The sequence below is a fragment of the Rhinatrema bivittatum genome, chromosome 2 (assembly GCF_901001135.1).
Source record: "Rhinatrema bivittatum chromosome 2, aRhiBiv1.1, whole genome shotgun sequence".
In the NCBI taxonomy this organism is placed as follows: Eukaryota; Metazoa; Chordata; class Amphibia; order Gymnophiona; family Rhinatrematidae; genus Rhinatrema; species Rhinatrema bivittatum.
The window spans coordinates 762,278,891-762,292,697 of NC_042616.1; the positions used below are offsets into that span (position 1 = coordinate 762,278,891).

At 42.6% G+C, this 13,807-nt stretch overlaps 1 protein-coding gene across 2 annotated transcripts in view; it reads right to left on the reverse strand.

The window, feature by feature from the left end:
- Positions 1 to 13,807, reverse strand: part of ANXA13 (annexin A13) — a 128,198-nt gene that overhangs the window by 73,116 nt on the left and 41,275 nt on the right. The window contains exons 2-4 of one of the 2 annotated variants that reach the window (XM_029591982.1): positions 12,083 to 12,158; positions 3,832 to 3,926; positions 75 to 245 (exon numbers count right to left, since the gene is read on the reverse strand). In XM_029591982.1, coding sequence (XP_029447842.1) covers positions 75 to 245; positions 3,832 to 3,926; positions 12,083 to 12,158 — 342 coding nt within the window. The remainder of the gene's footprint in view (positions 1 to 74; positions 246 to 3,831; positions 3,927 to 12,082; positions 12,159 to 13,807) is intronic. The other variant, XM_029591983.1, reaches the window with a different exon arrangement.

Here is a 13,807-nt window from a genome sequence, read left to right on the forward strand (position 1 = left end):
TACTTTCTACTTGCAGACTTCAGCCCTACTCAGGCTATTGTAAGATTAACTTTTCTTAGAATAAATACAATTACCTGGTTGGCTCTGGTGCAAAGAATCTGAATCAGCAAACTTTCATTTGTTCCAATGCCCTTCATCGCCTTCCGAAGTTCTCTGGCGTCATATTCACATGGACGATCCAAGAGTGCCAGGGCTGTCTTTTCAAAATTCCCACTCAGATCACTTTTCAACACATCCTCCAACTCCTACAAAAATATTTTGAAGACTCTGGCATCATCAGAAAAAAACTGAACATGCATCACATTGTTATACATGAAAGATTTAGGGTGATCAAGAAGAGCTCTATTGCAAGCTGGTACAACAGGGCGGGGCTACCAAAGGCAGCTTTGCCCAATGAGGTCCAGTAGGTGCAGGGCCACCAGTGGCAATTCCCATGTTGTAAGGTATCAGGGGAAACTCCATTGGCCTTCTCATTCTGAAGGCGAGGGAGGACTGTACAAAAATTGATTTGAACTAATAAGTCGGGTTTGCACTTGGCTTTGCTGCTTAGTTCCAGAATACAAAGAAAGGAGGGGTTAGGGAAGTGGAACACTGTAATCCTGGTGAGGGGTTTACTCAAGGTGTGACCCTGAGGTTTATGAAGGAAAGAAATGACTCACTGCTCTACGACCCGCAGGAGGTGCCTGCACCTGTTCCTGAAATGTTTTCTACAACCCACAGTTCCTGGAATTTTCCCCTACGACCTGCAGGAGGCACCTGCACCCAGGTTTATTCAAGCTTGCCAGTTCATCCAAGTTTTCTGGTTCTCTCTTCACTTTTTCTTCCTACGACCCGCAGGAGGCACCTGCATCCAATTTTTTCAAGTTCTACAGCTGTTTCAATTTTTCTGGTTATGACCTGCAGGAGGCCCTGCCTTCAATTGTTCTATAGCTACAGATGTTCCTGGTCTTTTGGTTCTCTTTGCAGCCTCAGTTTCTGATTTGCACAGCCTTGATTCAGTTTTCAGTCTTGCTCCAAGTCATCAATTCTGTCCCAATCCTTCAGCTATGTCATCATCTAAGGCTTCAGCTTGCTTTAGCCTCGCAGCTATGGTTCAGTTTATGCTTCGCATTAATTAAGTCATTAGTGTTTCCTTGTCCAGTCTTCAGCCTGGGAATAATATCAATGTTATTTTTGATACTACAGGCCTCTTAATCTCCATTGAAGGAATTCCCGCAATAGGAGGTCCTAGAATTGTGATAACACCTTTATCACTGTCAGCACATTGGATTTAATTATCTACAGAGCTTTGAAAGATCTCATATTTTCTACCTGGTCTGTCGCATATCAGACAAGGCAATTCCTACCTCCAGCTAAGAGACTTTGCCTTCTAAAACAAAACTTTGGACTTTCTGCTGTCAGAACACATCATAAGAGTAAGTATTGACTATGAAATCTTGAGATTTTGATATTGAGTTGCACCTGAGTGATTCAGTCATTATAAGGAAAAACTACAAATGAGACTGTGAAATCTCTAGATTTCATATTCTACATCTAAGTTACAGAACTCTGTGAAATCTCTAGATTTCATATTCTACATCTAAGTTACAGAACTCTGTCCTTGCAAATATTGTTTAATTCCATCTAGAGTCACTACAGGAAAGGAAGCAAGGTATCCATAGTCACTACAATTGATGGGAATCAGAAGTAAAAAACTAATAAAGAGTTGTTTAAGCTAAGACTCTTACTGATTGTGGTCCACCTTCCCCAGTTTGGAGATAACTAGCCCGGTCATTTCTATGTACTCTTTGAAAATGAAAGCGAAACCACTTCTGATCTTTCAGCTCTCTCCTGTAAAGCTCCAACTATAATATAATCCACTCTTGATTTTAAGCCTGCTCGAACCTGTGGATCTCAAAATCAAGAATTAGATTCTCTTTCAACTCTCAAGCCACACGTTCTTGCACCATCTGCCTGTGGTATATGTTTCACAATTCCAAGCCACAATCAGCTTGGACTTTAACAATCCTTGGAAGTATCCCTATGCTTCTGGAGGTGCCAAGGTATATTGCAGTGCATCTACATTCTTCAATCAATCATTTCTCATGTGGCTGCAGCCTCAGGTGAAGCAATTTCTAAGCAGTAGCTATTTCCTTGGATTCTAACAGAGTAGGCTCTTCTCCAGTGCCATCGATTATTTCAGAATCAACCTGTTTGCATTCCTGCAGCTCCATTTACTCATCTAGCCTGGTTCAAATCCTGGGACCAAGTCTCCTATGTCTTTGTCTAGTCAGGTTCCTGAGTTTCCTCATGTGCCAGCACGTGGTCTGCAACCAACCACGGTGGCTGTGTAGAGCGTGTCTCTGCATAATCTCTTGATTCCAAGTTCTTCCAGGTGTGCCATCATCGTGGACCATGATCAACTCATGGCAGACTGTGTAGGGCACTTCGTTAGCACAAGGCCTACTTTCAAATCCATCTTCACTGGTTCAAGTCCTTGGAGGCCATCCTTGTTCTGATACTCTGGTTTCCTAGTTCCGGTCTCGTGGACCTTATCCAGCCAGCAGATTTCCATGTTCCTCATCCCAGGCCCTGTTCCTTGTTCCAAGTGATGTTCCTCGTTCCGAGTGATGTTCCTTGCTCCAAGTGATGTTCCTCGTTCCAAGTTAAGTTCCAAGTCTTCAGTGCCTTCGTCACATCCTTGTTTCCAGAGTTATCTTCTGCCCTTGACATCTCTCTGTCCATTCCCAAGTGGCAGGTCCAAAAGGGCTTTCAAGTGGCTAGAGGGCTACCCCAGTGAGCAGCATTGCGATACTGGATCTCATTCCTGTGCGTGCAGGTTCAGCGGAGTCTACGAGTGTTCCAAGTCTCCAAGTGTTTCAAGTCTCTGACTCCTCCAAGAGCTTCCAGTCAATCTCTGTCCAGCCTATGCCTAGATATGCTCACCTCCCATGGCATGTACCTTGGGGCATTGCCCTGGGGTTGTGCCGTGGTCCATGGCTCATGCTCTTCTTGGTGATCAGGTCTCGACCCTGACTGCAACAGATTGCAAAGGCCTCATGACTCTCAATAGATAGCAAGGTCTCCACTCACAACACTGGTACCCTTTAGGAGCAAAATGGCTCTCACCAGGGAACAAAAGACCTGTGAGCCTACTCTGAACCCTTGGATGGGCAAGCACTAGTGATTGATCCTGTTGTGAGAGACAGTGAAGGCAGAAGAGATCTCCAGTTTAAGCTTTAAAGTATTTTTTGTCTTAAGAGTGGAGAGGTTTTTGGAGTCCCCTTCCCCATTGGGATTTCAGAGCAGAGAACAGGCCTGATCCCACTAACATTTCCCAAGGAGAAATTCCCCAGAAAGATCAGAGAATAAGGATGAAAGAATATTTAAAGAAGGAAGAACAAGAGCAGGAGACCCCCATCCAGATTTCTACCATCAAAGGACCAGGAAGGGCAGGATATTTAAGGAAAAGATGATCAAAGTTAGGAATTTTCAGTAAAGTTGGGGACACCTCCACTAGGATTCTCGCATAGGCACTGGGAGAGTTTGCACATTTCAAATCACCATGGGCTCTACCCAGAGGGACCCCCACAGCCTGTGGGATAAATGTGTACATGCACTTTGGCTAAGAGCCATGTGTCATGATTGCCTTCAGACTCCGGTGCAAGTAAATCCCTGCCTCATGGGGGCCGTGAAGCTGGCTCCTCACAATCCTTTCCCCTGCTCAGTCTGAATCTCCTACATTACATTTGCATTTACAATTTATATATTGCACTTTATTCTCGTTCATTCAAGGGGTATTGAATACTGACAGCATAGAAATCCTTTGGAAATGGAACCTCTCTGAGATACCTTGCCATACATGGTCTTGTACTTCAGTTTAATTTCTTGCCTCTGGTCTGATGAGCGGTTTGAAAGAATTTCAATTATGGTCTTTTCATCTGTTCCTGTAAAAAATTAAATTGAAATAAAACATTTATTTATTTATTTAACATTTTTCTATACCGACCTTCATGGTTAAATACCATATCAGGACGGTTTACATCGAACAGGGGTAAAATAACTAGATAAAGGAAGAAAAAACAAAGTTACATTACAACGAAGACTGTGAACTTGGAAGCTTAGGAAGCTAGAAGAGAAATATAAAGTTAAGTTAAAGGGAGAGAAACAAATTCCGGACTAGAGGTAGTCCAGACTAGAGATAGTCCACATGTTAGAGTCGGTATCCATGCTGTCAAGGTAACATGAGCAGTTTTGCAGAGTATTGAGTTTCTGCAGCCAGAGGGACAGGTAGGTGAGCCTCCCACTCCACCCCCTGCACTATTGTTTTTGGGCTCCAGAGAGCAAATACCTTGGGCTATTAGGATTTAGCTGAACAGCAACTGTCCTAACAGGGAATATTCAGGAGATAATCACTAGGAAACTTAGCACAGTGGCAACAAATATATATATTATTCAGCCTTTCCTTATAGGGGAGCTGTTCCATCCCCTTTATCATTTTGGTTGTCCTTCCCTGTACCTTCTCCATCGCAACTATATCTTTTTTGAGATGTGGTGACCAGAATTGTACACAGTATTCAAGGTGCGATCTCACCATGGAGCGATATAGAGGCATTATGACATTTTCTGTTCTATTAACCATTCCCTTCCTAATAATTCCTATGTACATAAGAATATAGAATTGCCATACTGGGTTAGACCAAGGGTCCATCAAGCCCTGCATCCTGTTTCCAACAGTAGCTAATTCAGGTTACAGGTACCTGGCAAGATACCAAAAAGCAGATAGATCCCATGCTGCTAATGCCCAGGAAAAGTAGTGGCTTTCCCCAAGTCTACCTGGTTAATAACAATTTATGGACTTCTCCTTCAGGAACTTGGCCAAACTTTTTATTACACACAGCTACCCTAACTGCTTTTACCACATCCTCTGGCAATGAATTCCAGAGCTTAATTGTGCATTGGATGACAAGAATTTTCTCTGATTTGTTTTAAATGTTCTTCTTACTAATTTCATGAAGAGTCTACCAGTCTTTGATATTTTCTGAAACAGTAAATAACCAATTCACATTTACCTTTTCTATTCCGCTCATAATTTTATAGACCTTTATCACATCCCATCTCAGCCATTCCTTCTTCACGCTGTATATATTGAGTGAAGCTTCCTCATTCTTTGCAATTTCACTCAAAGTTTCTCCTTCCTTAATTTAACTCACCTATAACCCATCCTCTTGTGTTTTTCCCAATCACAGTTCTGTTCTTTCAAGTACCTCATGACAGACTCTTGCTGAAATTAAAGTCATTAGATGGGGGCAATGTTCTATTGTAGATTGAAAAAAGATTAAAAATTAGAAAACAGAGAATAGGGCCAAATGGTCAATTTTCTCAATGAAGAAAGGTGAATAATGGAGTGCCCCAGAGATCTGTACTGGGACTGGTGCTTTTTAATATATGTATAAATGACCTAGAGATGGGAATTATGAGTGAGGCGACCAAATTTGCTGATGATACAAAAATTCAAAATTGCTAAATCACAAGAGGATTGAGGGAATTGCAGAGGATTTTGCAAGATTGGTAGTCTGGGCATGCAAATGTCAGATGACATTTTATGTGGACAAGTGCAAAGAAATGCACATAGGGAAAAGTAACTCAAATTATAACTATGCAATGCAAGATTCCACATTGGGAGTAACCACAAAGAAAAAGTATCTAGATGTCATCATGCATAAAATGTTGATATCCTCTGCTGAATGTGCGACAGCAGTGCCCAAGAAAGCAAACAGAATGCTAGGAATTATTAGGAAAGGAATGGAGAATAAAACAGGGAATATCTTGCTGCCTCTGTATCACTTCATGGTGCGACCTCACCATGAGTATTATATGCAGTTCGGGTTATTACATCTCAAAAAAGATATAGTGGAATTAGAAAAGGTACAGAGAAGGGCAATCAGAATGAAAAAGAAGATGGAACAACTCCCATATGAAGAAAGGCTAAAGAGGTTAGTGTTCTTTAGCTTGGAGAAGAGATGGCTGAGGAGAGATATGATTGAGGTCTGTAAAATAATGAGTGGAACAGATAAAAACGAACTGGCTGTTTACTCTTTCAAAAAGTGCAAAGACTAGGGGACATTTAATTAAATTACTAGGTGATATATATAAGACAAATAGGAGAAATATTTTTTTAGTCAACGCATATTTAAACTCTGGAATTAATTGCTGGAGGATGTGGTAAAACCTGTTACTGTGGCTGGGTTTAAAAAAAGGTTTGGATAAATTCTTGAAATTGTTCATAAACTATTAATAAGTTGGACTTGTGAAAATCCACTGCTTGGAATAAGCAGCATGGAATCTATCAACCTTTTGGGATTCTGCCAGGTATTTGTGACCTGGATTGGAAACAGGATTCTGGGTCTGATGGACCTTTGATCTGACCCAGTATGGCAAATCTTATGTTCTTATGAGGATGCGAGCATCTTATCACAAATTATAAAAATCTTTGGCATATCTTGCAATGAATAGATTTTACTATTCCCTGCTAATACACAATGCCTTATATGACGTCATTTAAATGTTTGAGAACTTGCTAATTTAAATTTCATCCTTATCTCTCAGAAGGTCATAAGCCCTTTTCCTTTAAATACCTGAGCCAACATCCATATACCTGTTCTTTCCATGCAAGCCAATAAATGCAAGAATGGCTAAACATTGGGTTGTACCATGGAAATAATTTGGTAGAATCTTTCCATGTAGTTTTCAATGAATTTTCTAGTTTCCAAAATGCTCTGCAGATTGATATTAATACTAAACTTTCCTGAATTATTTTTGCAGGATCCATTCCTGGAATATGATACAGGCAACGAGAAAAGACTTGGCTCTCTTTCCACCTCCAGCCATTGAGGGTTACTCTTCTCGCTCCAATTTTGTAGCCACAATTCAATTTGTCACAAGAAGTGTGCATGATAATACAGAAGAAAGTCTGGGAGGTTGACCCCACCTTCCTGTTTGAGCATTTTAAGTTTCTGGGGGGCTGTATGTGGAGGGATTTCTTCCAGATAAACTCAGAAAGCAGGTAGTCCACTTCCTTATAAAAGTTATCTGGAAAAAATACGGGCAATGAGCTTAATGTATATTTCATCTGTCAGATAATAGAAAGTTTAACAGCTTCAAGTCTTGCCCGCCGTGATGCACATGATGGTGACCATTTTAGCATTTCTTCTTGAATTAAGTCTTCAATTTTTCCAATATTAATCAAAAATTTCTTTTTCAGTCATTATGGTATATCACTCCCAACTCTGTTTCCATTGAAATGAGTAAGGATCTAAAGTAGTCTTTGTAGAATGAATATTAAGGGTGAGGGATTCTTGTTTGAACCAATGTACTATGTTGATTAGTCTTAGGACCAAAGGACGGTATACAAATCATTGTAAATAAATAAATAAATTGATTTTGTAACCTGATAAGATTAGAACACAAGGCAATAATGTCCAATAGTTTAGAAATGGAAATATCTAACTCAGATTAATGTTATCATCCACACAGATGGATAATTTACAACCAATGTCATTAATACTGAATCCATTAATTTATTTGATTTGTGTAGTAGTAATTGCTAAAGTCTCTAGTACCAAATTATACTAAAATGGAGATAACGGACAACCCTGTCTAGTACGTCTACTTAGAACAAAGGAATTCAGGGACCCCATACAGTGTATGTATCATTTGCACAAAAGATTTTCCATGGATCCATAGTGGCAAGAGGATGGAAACGATGTACATTGTGGTAATTTGCACAAAGTGGCAGTTCAACTCAAAACAGCAATGGTAGAATCAGTTGGTGTTGGTTGCATTTGGGAATTTTATATACACATCTACCTAAACAGAATGAATCTCAACTAGGCAGACTAGATAGGCCTTTTTTTTTTTTTTTTTAGAGAGATTGAGGGTTTATATGCCAGAATAAACCATCTTGAACTGTTCCAGTTATGGTGGAGTTTAGCATTGATCCCCAGCCTCCCACATCAAGAATTAAAGGTATTGCTATCAGTCCATCTGGATCCTTTTAAAGGGGAGAAAATATGAGAATTCCAGAGATTCCATTCCAGGCAGAAGCTAATGCTATCTTGAAACATCACCCAGATTGAGTAGACTTTGCCAGCAGGGATGCATCGGAAGTGGGAGAAACTGGCAACAGAAGATCTTGTAGGATCTGAGCATAGACGCTGAAGTGACTTGCCTATATTCACACAGAGAGTCAGTGACCGAAGTGAATCCTGAACTCATGTCCCAGGACTTCTACAAGATCCTAGTCAAGACCAACACCCTCCTGCAGTGCCTTGGCTGCTGCCATTGCTTCATAATTTGCCTTTTGCTGTGGCATTAAGGAAAATGGCTTCTTTTCCCCACTCAAGGCTACTGATTACTTTGTCTTTCCCCTGACCCCACAGACATCAACCTTCTGCGACCTCTCATGCTCACCTCTTTTTTCTCTGCTCCATCAATCCTGGGAAGAATGGTGGCCTCCGCCAGCCAATGCCAACCTCCCCGGCATCCCTGAGATGGCGTGGTCGCTGCCGACTGCCATCTTGTTTCTGGAATCACCTAAGATGCGCGTGGGCAAGGGCCTCCTTTGTACATGTCATGGCGGGAACCTCTGGGGCATCCCCTCTGGATGACATCAACTCACTGCTGTACTTAAGCTGACCGGCCCGTTGCTTCTACGAGTTAGCGAGGAGTTCCCTCGTTGCTGAATCCGCTCCATTCTTGAACTTCAGTTCCAGATTCTTTCTTGGCGTGTGGATGCTCTGGGTATCCGCTTCTCGGAGGGCCTTCCTGCCTTGGACTTCTACCTGTCCCGCTTCTCGGGACACTCTCCTGGAACTACATCTTGTGAGTACATTTTACAGACTTCAATGATACCAGCTTACTGAAGCTTTCTACAGTGTACCCCAGGCTCCGGGCCACTACCGACCCTCTTCAGTAGAAGTTGTTCCTGTATACCCTGTGTTGCAGGGTAGTGCCGTTCCAGCTACGAGATCCACTTCCAGGTTACTGCACCTTTGTGTACCTCACGGGCACCATCTTCAGTATAGACATCCTCGGCGTACCCCACTCCGCGGGCCACTACCGGATCTGCATTTCTGAAGTAATCTCTAATCATCTACAGGGACTTCCTGGTGTACCCCACTCTGCGGGCCACTACCTGAACTGCACTTCTGAGGTAACCTCTACTCGTCCGAAGGGATTTCCTGGTGTACCCTGCACTGCGGGCAACTACCAGACATTCACTTTAGTGACATCACTCTGGGTATACCCCATTGCTCAGAACTATATTTATTTACATCTCCCACTCTGCGGGCTCTGCCTTCCTTCCTTCATAATAAAGTCTCTGCCTAAAAGCTATGTCCTGCACTGCTGAAACCGCGCCTGCTGACAGTGAGGCTCACAAGGCTCCTCCCTGTGGGCGGAGACACCTCTCACCTCGGCCCAGGGTTCACATCCATACAAAAACATAACACACTGATGCCATGTGCCTCATGGCAAGCAGAAGTGCACAGTGGCAGAGCAGTTTCATAGCATTTGAAGCCAGTGCTGCTACTAGCAGTGAGGGAAAGAGAGAGAGAGAGAGAGGAAGGGAAGAGGCCTGGGGAGGATAAAAGCTGATGTCTGTGGGAGGGGAGAGAGCAGTGGTTAATATCTGCAGGAGGCATGGTGGTTTGTGTAGAGGAGGAAGTGTTTGTCTGCAAGAGAGAGAAAATGAGGAACTTATGGAAGAGGAGAATCAGGGTCTGTGGTAAGAGGTGATATGAAGGAAAGAAAGCAGAATAAAATTTTTGTCCCCAAAATTAATTAAATCAGAATGATACATCTAGGATACAATGTATCTGATACATTCATAACTAAAAAAAACCAAACAATCGAAGAATAGAGTAAGGGGACAAAATCCCCAGTGACTGTAGCTGACGGGATGTGGAGCCTCTGATTCTGGCCACTCATCAGATCTTACCTGACAGCTGAGACCCCCAAAGAATCACAGAATCCAGGGACAGCTCTTTCCCCGCATGAGACCTACAGCTCCAAATGTAAGGCACCTTCAAATGTCACGTGGAAATATTGCAAAGCTCCTCCGTGAATGAGGGAATGTGTTCCTATCATGACAGGGGCCCTCCCAGTGTCCATTTTTAATATTTATGTGTTACCTGACAAATTATTTTCCCCAGGAGGCTTGCACTTTCTGTTAGCAGAAAGAACATTGTTCCTTTCCTTTCTCACAGTTTTGCGTGCTATACTGTGAACCGAATGCACAGGCCTTATATTTGGCCTAAACTTCCAGCTGCATCAACAATCACAGCATAATAATAATGCAGGAAGAGGGCACTTTTCAAAAGGATCTAGCCAAGTGGCACCTGAGATTCCCCCCAAGAAGGAAATCATTCCCCTCAGAGTGGCTGACAGCACCTGCAGGCCTTGACAGTGTGCATAGGTGAGATCCGGCCAGAGATTACATCCTTACCACGAAAAATTGCTCTTGGAGAAATTCTAAGGGGCACCAGCGAGCCTCTACTTTTGGGATTTTTTATGATTTGCACTGTTGTAGATGGTTTATTAAGAGGATGTGTAAATCTCTTTAAGGGCAGGGGGAGTGAGCTTTTCAAATGCACGGCACCAGTTTACCCTCGATCTGTCTCCTGCAGAAACAGCAGAGGCAAATGCACACGGCACTTGTATACACACACCCCGTACTCGGGTAGACCCCATGGAACACTAGAAACAACGTACATGAATGCTGGTGTTCTTTTTTTATTTTATTTTTTTAAATTTTTTATTTATATGCAGGCGTTCTTTGCACCTATTTGAACTACTAAACATTGCACCAATACTGGAGCTTGAATCTACTCAATTTGGGAGGCGTACAAATGAGTGGACATCATGAGAGATTTTTTGGTTGAAATTTTTTTTAAAACACTCCCAAAAATGATAGGAAGCATGGACAATCGCAGTTCGCAAGGCTATGGTATAAACTGGGGTGTTCTCAAGGTCTTCCTGTTAAAGTTTCTCCTTCTGATATCTGCATTATCGGCTGTGGAATATGAAAGGAGACGTTTCTTGGTTGACTAATCAGTTAAACAAAATACAAAACCAAATTGATTTTTGGTTATTGCTGCCAATGCAAAATGCTACTGAGGAGAAAATGGGTAATAAAAATCAGTTTGTAAAGGATACAGGTAATCTAATTTTCCGTAGCTGATTGGTATTTTGTTGTGTGTGTGTTTCTGTGTTTGTTTTATGTGTGTGTTTGTATGTATACAGTATGGGGTCGGTTTTAAAAGGAGTGTGCATGCATCCATGTGTGTGAGCCGCATGCTAGAGCACGTATGTTATAAAATCTCATGACCGCAGACACATGTATGCCGGATTTTACAATCCACACACCCATGTGCATGCGGCGTGTGCGGGGAGGGGAGGTGAATTTTAGTAAACTACGCATGGTGAAGCAATCGGGCCTCCCCCAGTTCCCTCCCAGTCCACTCCAATTAAGGAATGGACTGGGAGGGAACTTTCCTATCCCTAACCCTACCCTTCCTACCTCTTCCCCCTCTCTTCCTCGAACCTAACCTAACCCTAACTATCCCCATTTTTTTTTTTTGCTTTTTTACTTACTGCTCCATCGGAGCAGAAGCAAACTGGCCGGCACGCACTTCCCCGGGACAGCAGCTAATGGTGCTGTCCTGGCCCGCCTCCTGCCCCGCCCCTTTCTGCCTCTCCCTGCCCTCCTGGCCCACCCCTTCTGACAGGCTCAGCACATGTGCGCGAATCAGGGTTTACTCTCATGGCCGGGCCTGTTGTAAAAAACGCACAGCACACGCAAGGCCCGGCCACATGCATAAACCCTGAAATTTTCACACATGGGCCTTTGAAAATGTACCTGATGTGTTTACGTGCTTTGTATTTGCATGTGTGCACATGTATATGTGCTTCTGGGTGGGGCGGGGGGAGGTTTCTGTGTGAATCAGAAGTTGTTGTGACTGTAGACTGGATGAAAAGGTGACCTGTAATTTTCAATAAGTTGCACACAATTATAAGAGATGACAGCAGCCAGAGTTCTTACCCATTCCTTTGCAGGCTTTATGAAGTTTCTTGGCATCTCGTTCTACATCAAAATTGTGATGGCGTCTAATGGTTGGCTGTAAGACAAGTACAAAATATCTCCTCATTGTGTTCTCATGTGATGTTTTGTCTAAAGGCACCTGAAACTACTAATGGAGGGTCCCTAGCCAAAGCAGTACCTTTTTCTCCCTCCATTACCTTTAGGGAGAGTAATTCAATAACTGTACACGTGGGTAATGTCTGCCACCTCCCTTTTATACGTAGTCTTTATCCTGAATATTACAGTTAACTTATGATATATTTTTGCTTTGAAAATTCACAGAGAAGTGCCGAAGCATGCACACAAAGCCACCTGCACTAAGGGCGTTACTCGAGTTAATGTTTTCCAAACTTTCATAAGGAGTTGGGGAAAACTCCGCACTCTACATTATTGAAATTTCTCCTTGAAATTCTTCAGTTCACACCTGAGCAAAGTCCCTCTGTTAGTGGGATGTATTTTTTGCTTGCAAATGCTTGTACTATTCCCTTAGGGGCAGATTTTAAAAGCCCTACACATGTAAATCCAGGAGGATTTACATGCGTAGGGGGCTTACGCGCGCCGGGCCTATTTTCAAAAGGCCCGGTGGCGCGCATAAAGCCCCGAAACGCGTGTAAATCCTCCTGGATTTACATGCGTAGGGCTTTTAAAATCTGCCCCTAAGGGAATAGTACAAGTGGGGATAAAAGGACAGGGTGAGGAGGGGCAGAATGAAGAGGTGAAAGCATCACTGTGGAAGGAAAAGCGAGGTAAGGAGGTGAGTGAGAGAGAGAGGAGGTGCTAGGAGGCTAAATGTTACTGTAAACTTTACAACTATTTATTTATTTTATTTATTTATTTAGGATTTTTATATACCGACATTCAATGAGATGTCACATTGGTTTACAATAAGGTACAGAAGGTATTTCTACAAAGGCTGTTTAAGAATTACCCCCTTGACCTGGTCACCTCTCTGAAGACTTATGCCAGAACTTTCCAAACCTGTCCTTGGGACCCCACAGCCAGTTGGGTTTTCAGGATATCCACAATGAATATGCATGAGATAAATTTGCATACCATGGAGACTCGGTATATGCAAATTTAACTCATGCATATTCATTGTGGATATCCTGAAAACCCGACTGGCTGTGGGGTCCCAAGGACAGTTTTGGGAAGCCCTAACTTATGCCTATTCTTCCTAATGTTCCGTGATCTTGAGTTTTCTTTATCTAAACTTCAGCCATCTCACCCTGGGCAGCAAACCAGTCCCCTCTTCTGAGCCATCGGCAAATCCCACCCTTTACTGTTCCTTATTATTGTATCTTCTCTTTTCCATTGCCACCTGAAAAGTCACGTTCTCTGATTTTCCTTTGATTATGAATCCCTCACCACCTCTCCAAATATATATATTGTGGAACTTTTCTTACTGTGAACTAAAATACTGTTTTGAATTTGCATGATTTTGTGGTCTTTATTTTTGAAGCCATAGCTCAGTGAAATTTTTGTTTGGCCTTGTAGTTCTTCATTTTTTCTTCTGGCAAAGCTGGAACCAGGCACCACTGAGCTCCCATTCACAACCAACCGGGGGGGGGGGGGTTTCCTCTCATTTTATCAGGCCTGCCCTGCCCTCCCACTGTTTTTAGTCTGGTCATTACAACAATAATCCTAAGAGCAGGAGCCATGCACTCAGGCTTCCTTCTGGAGCCCCAA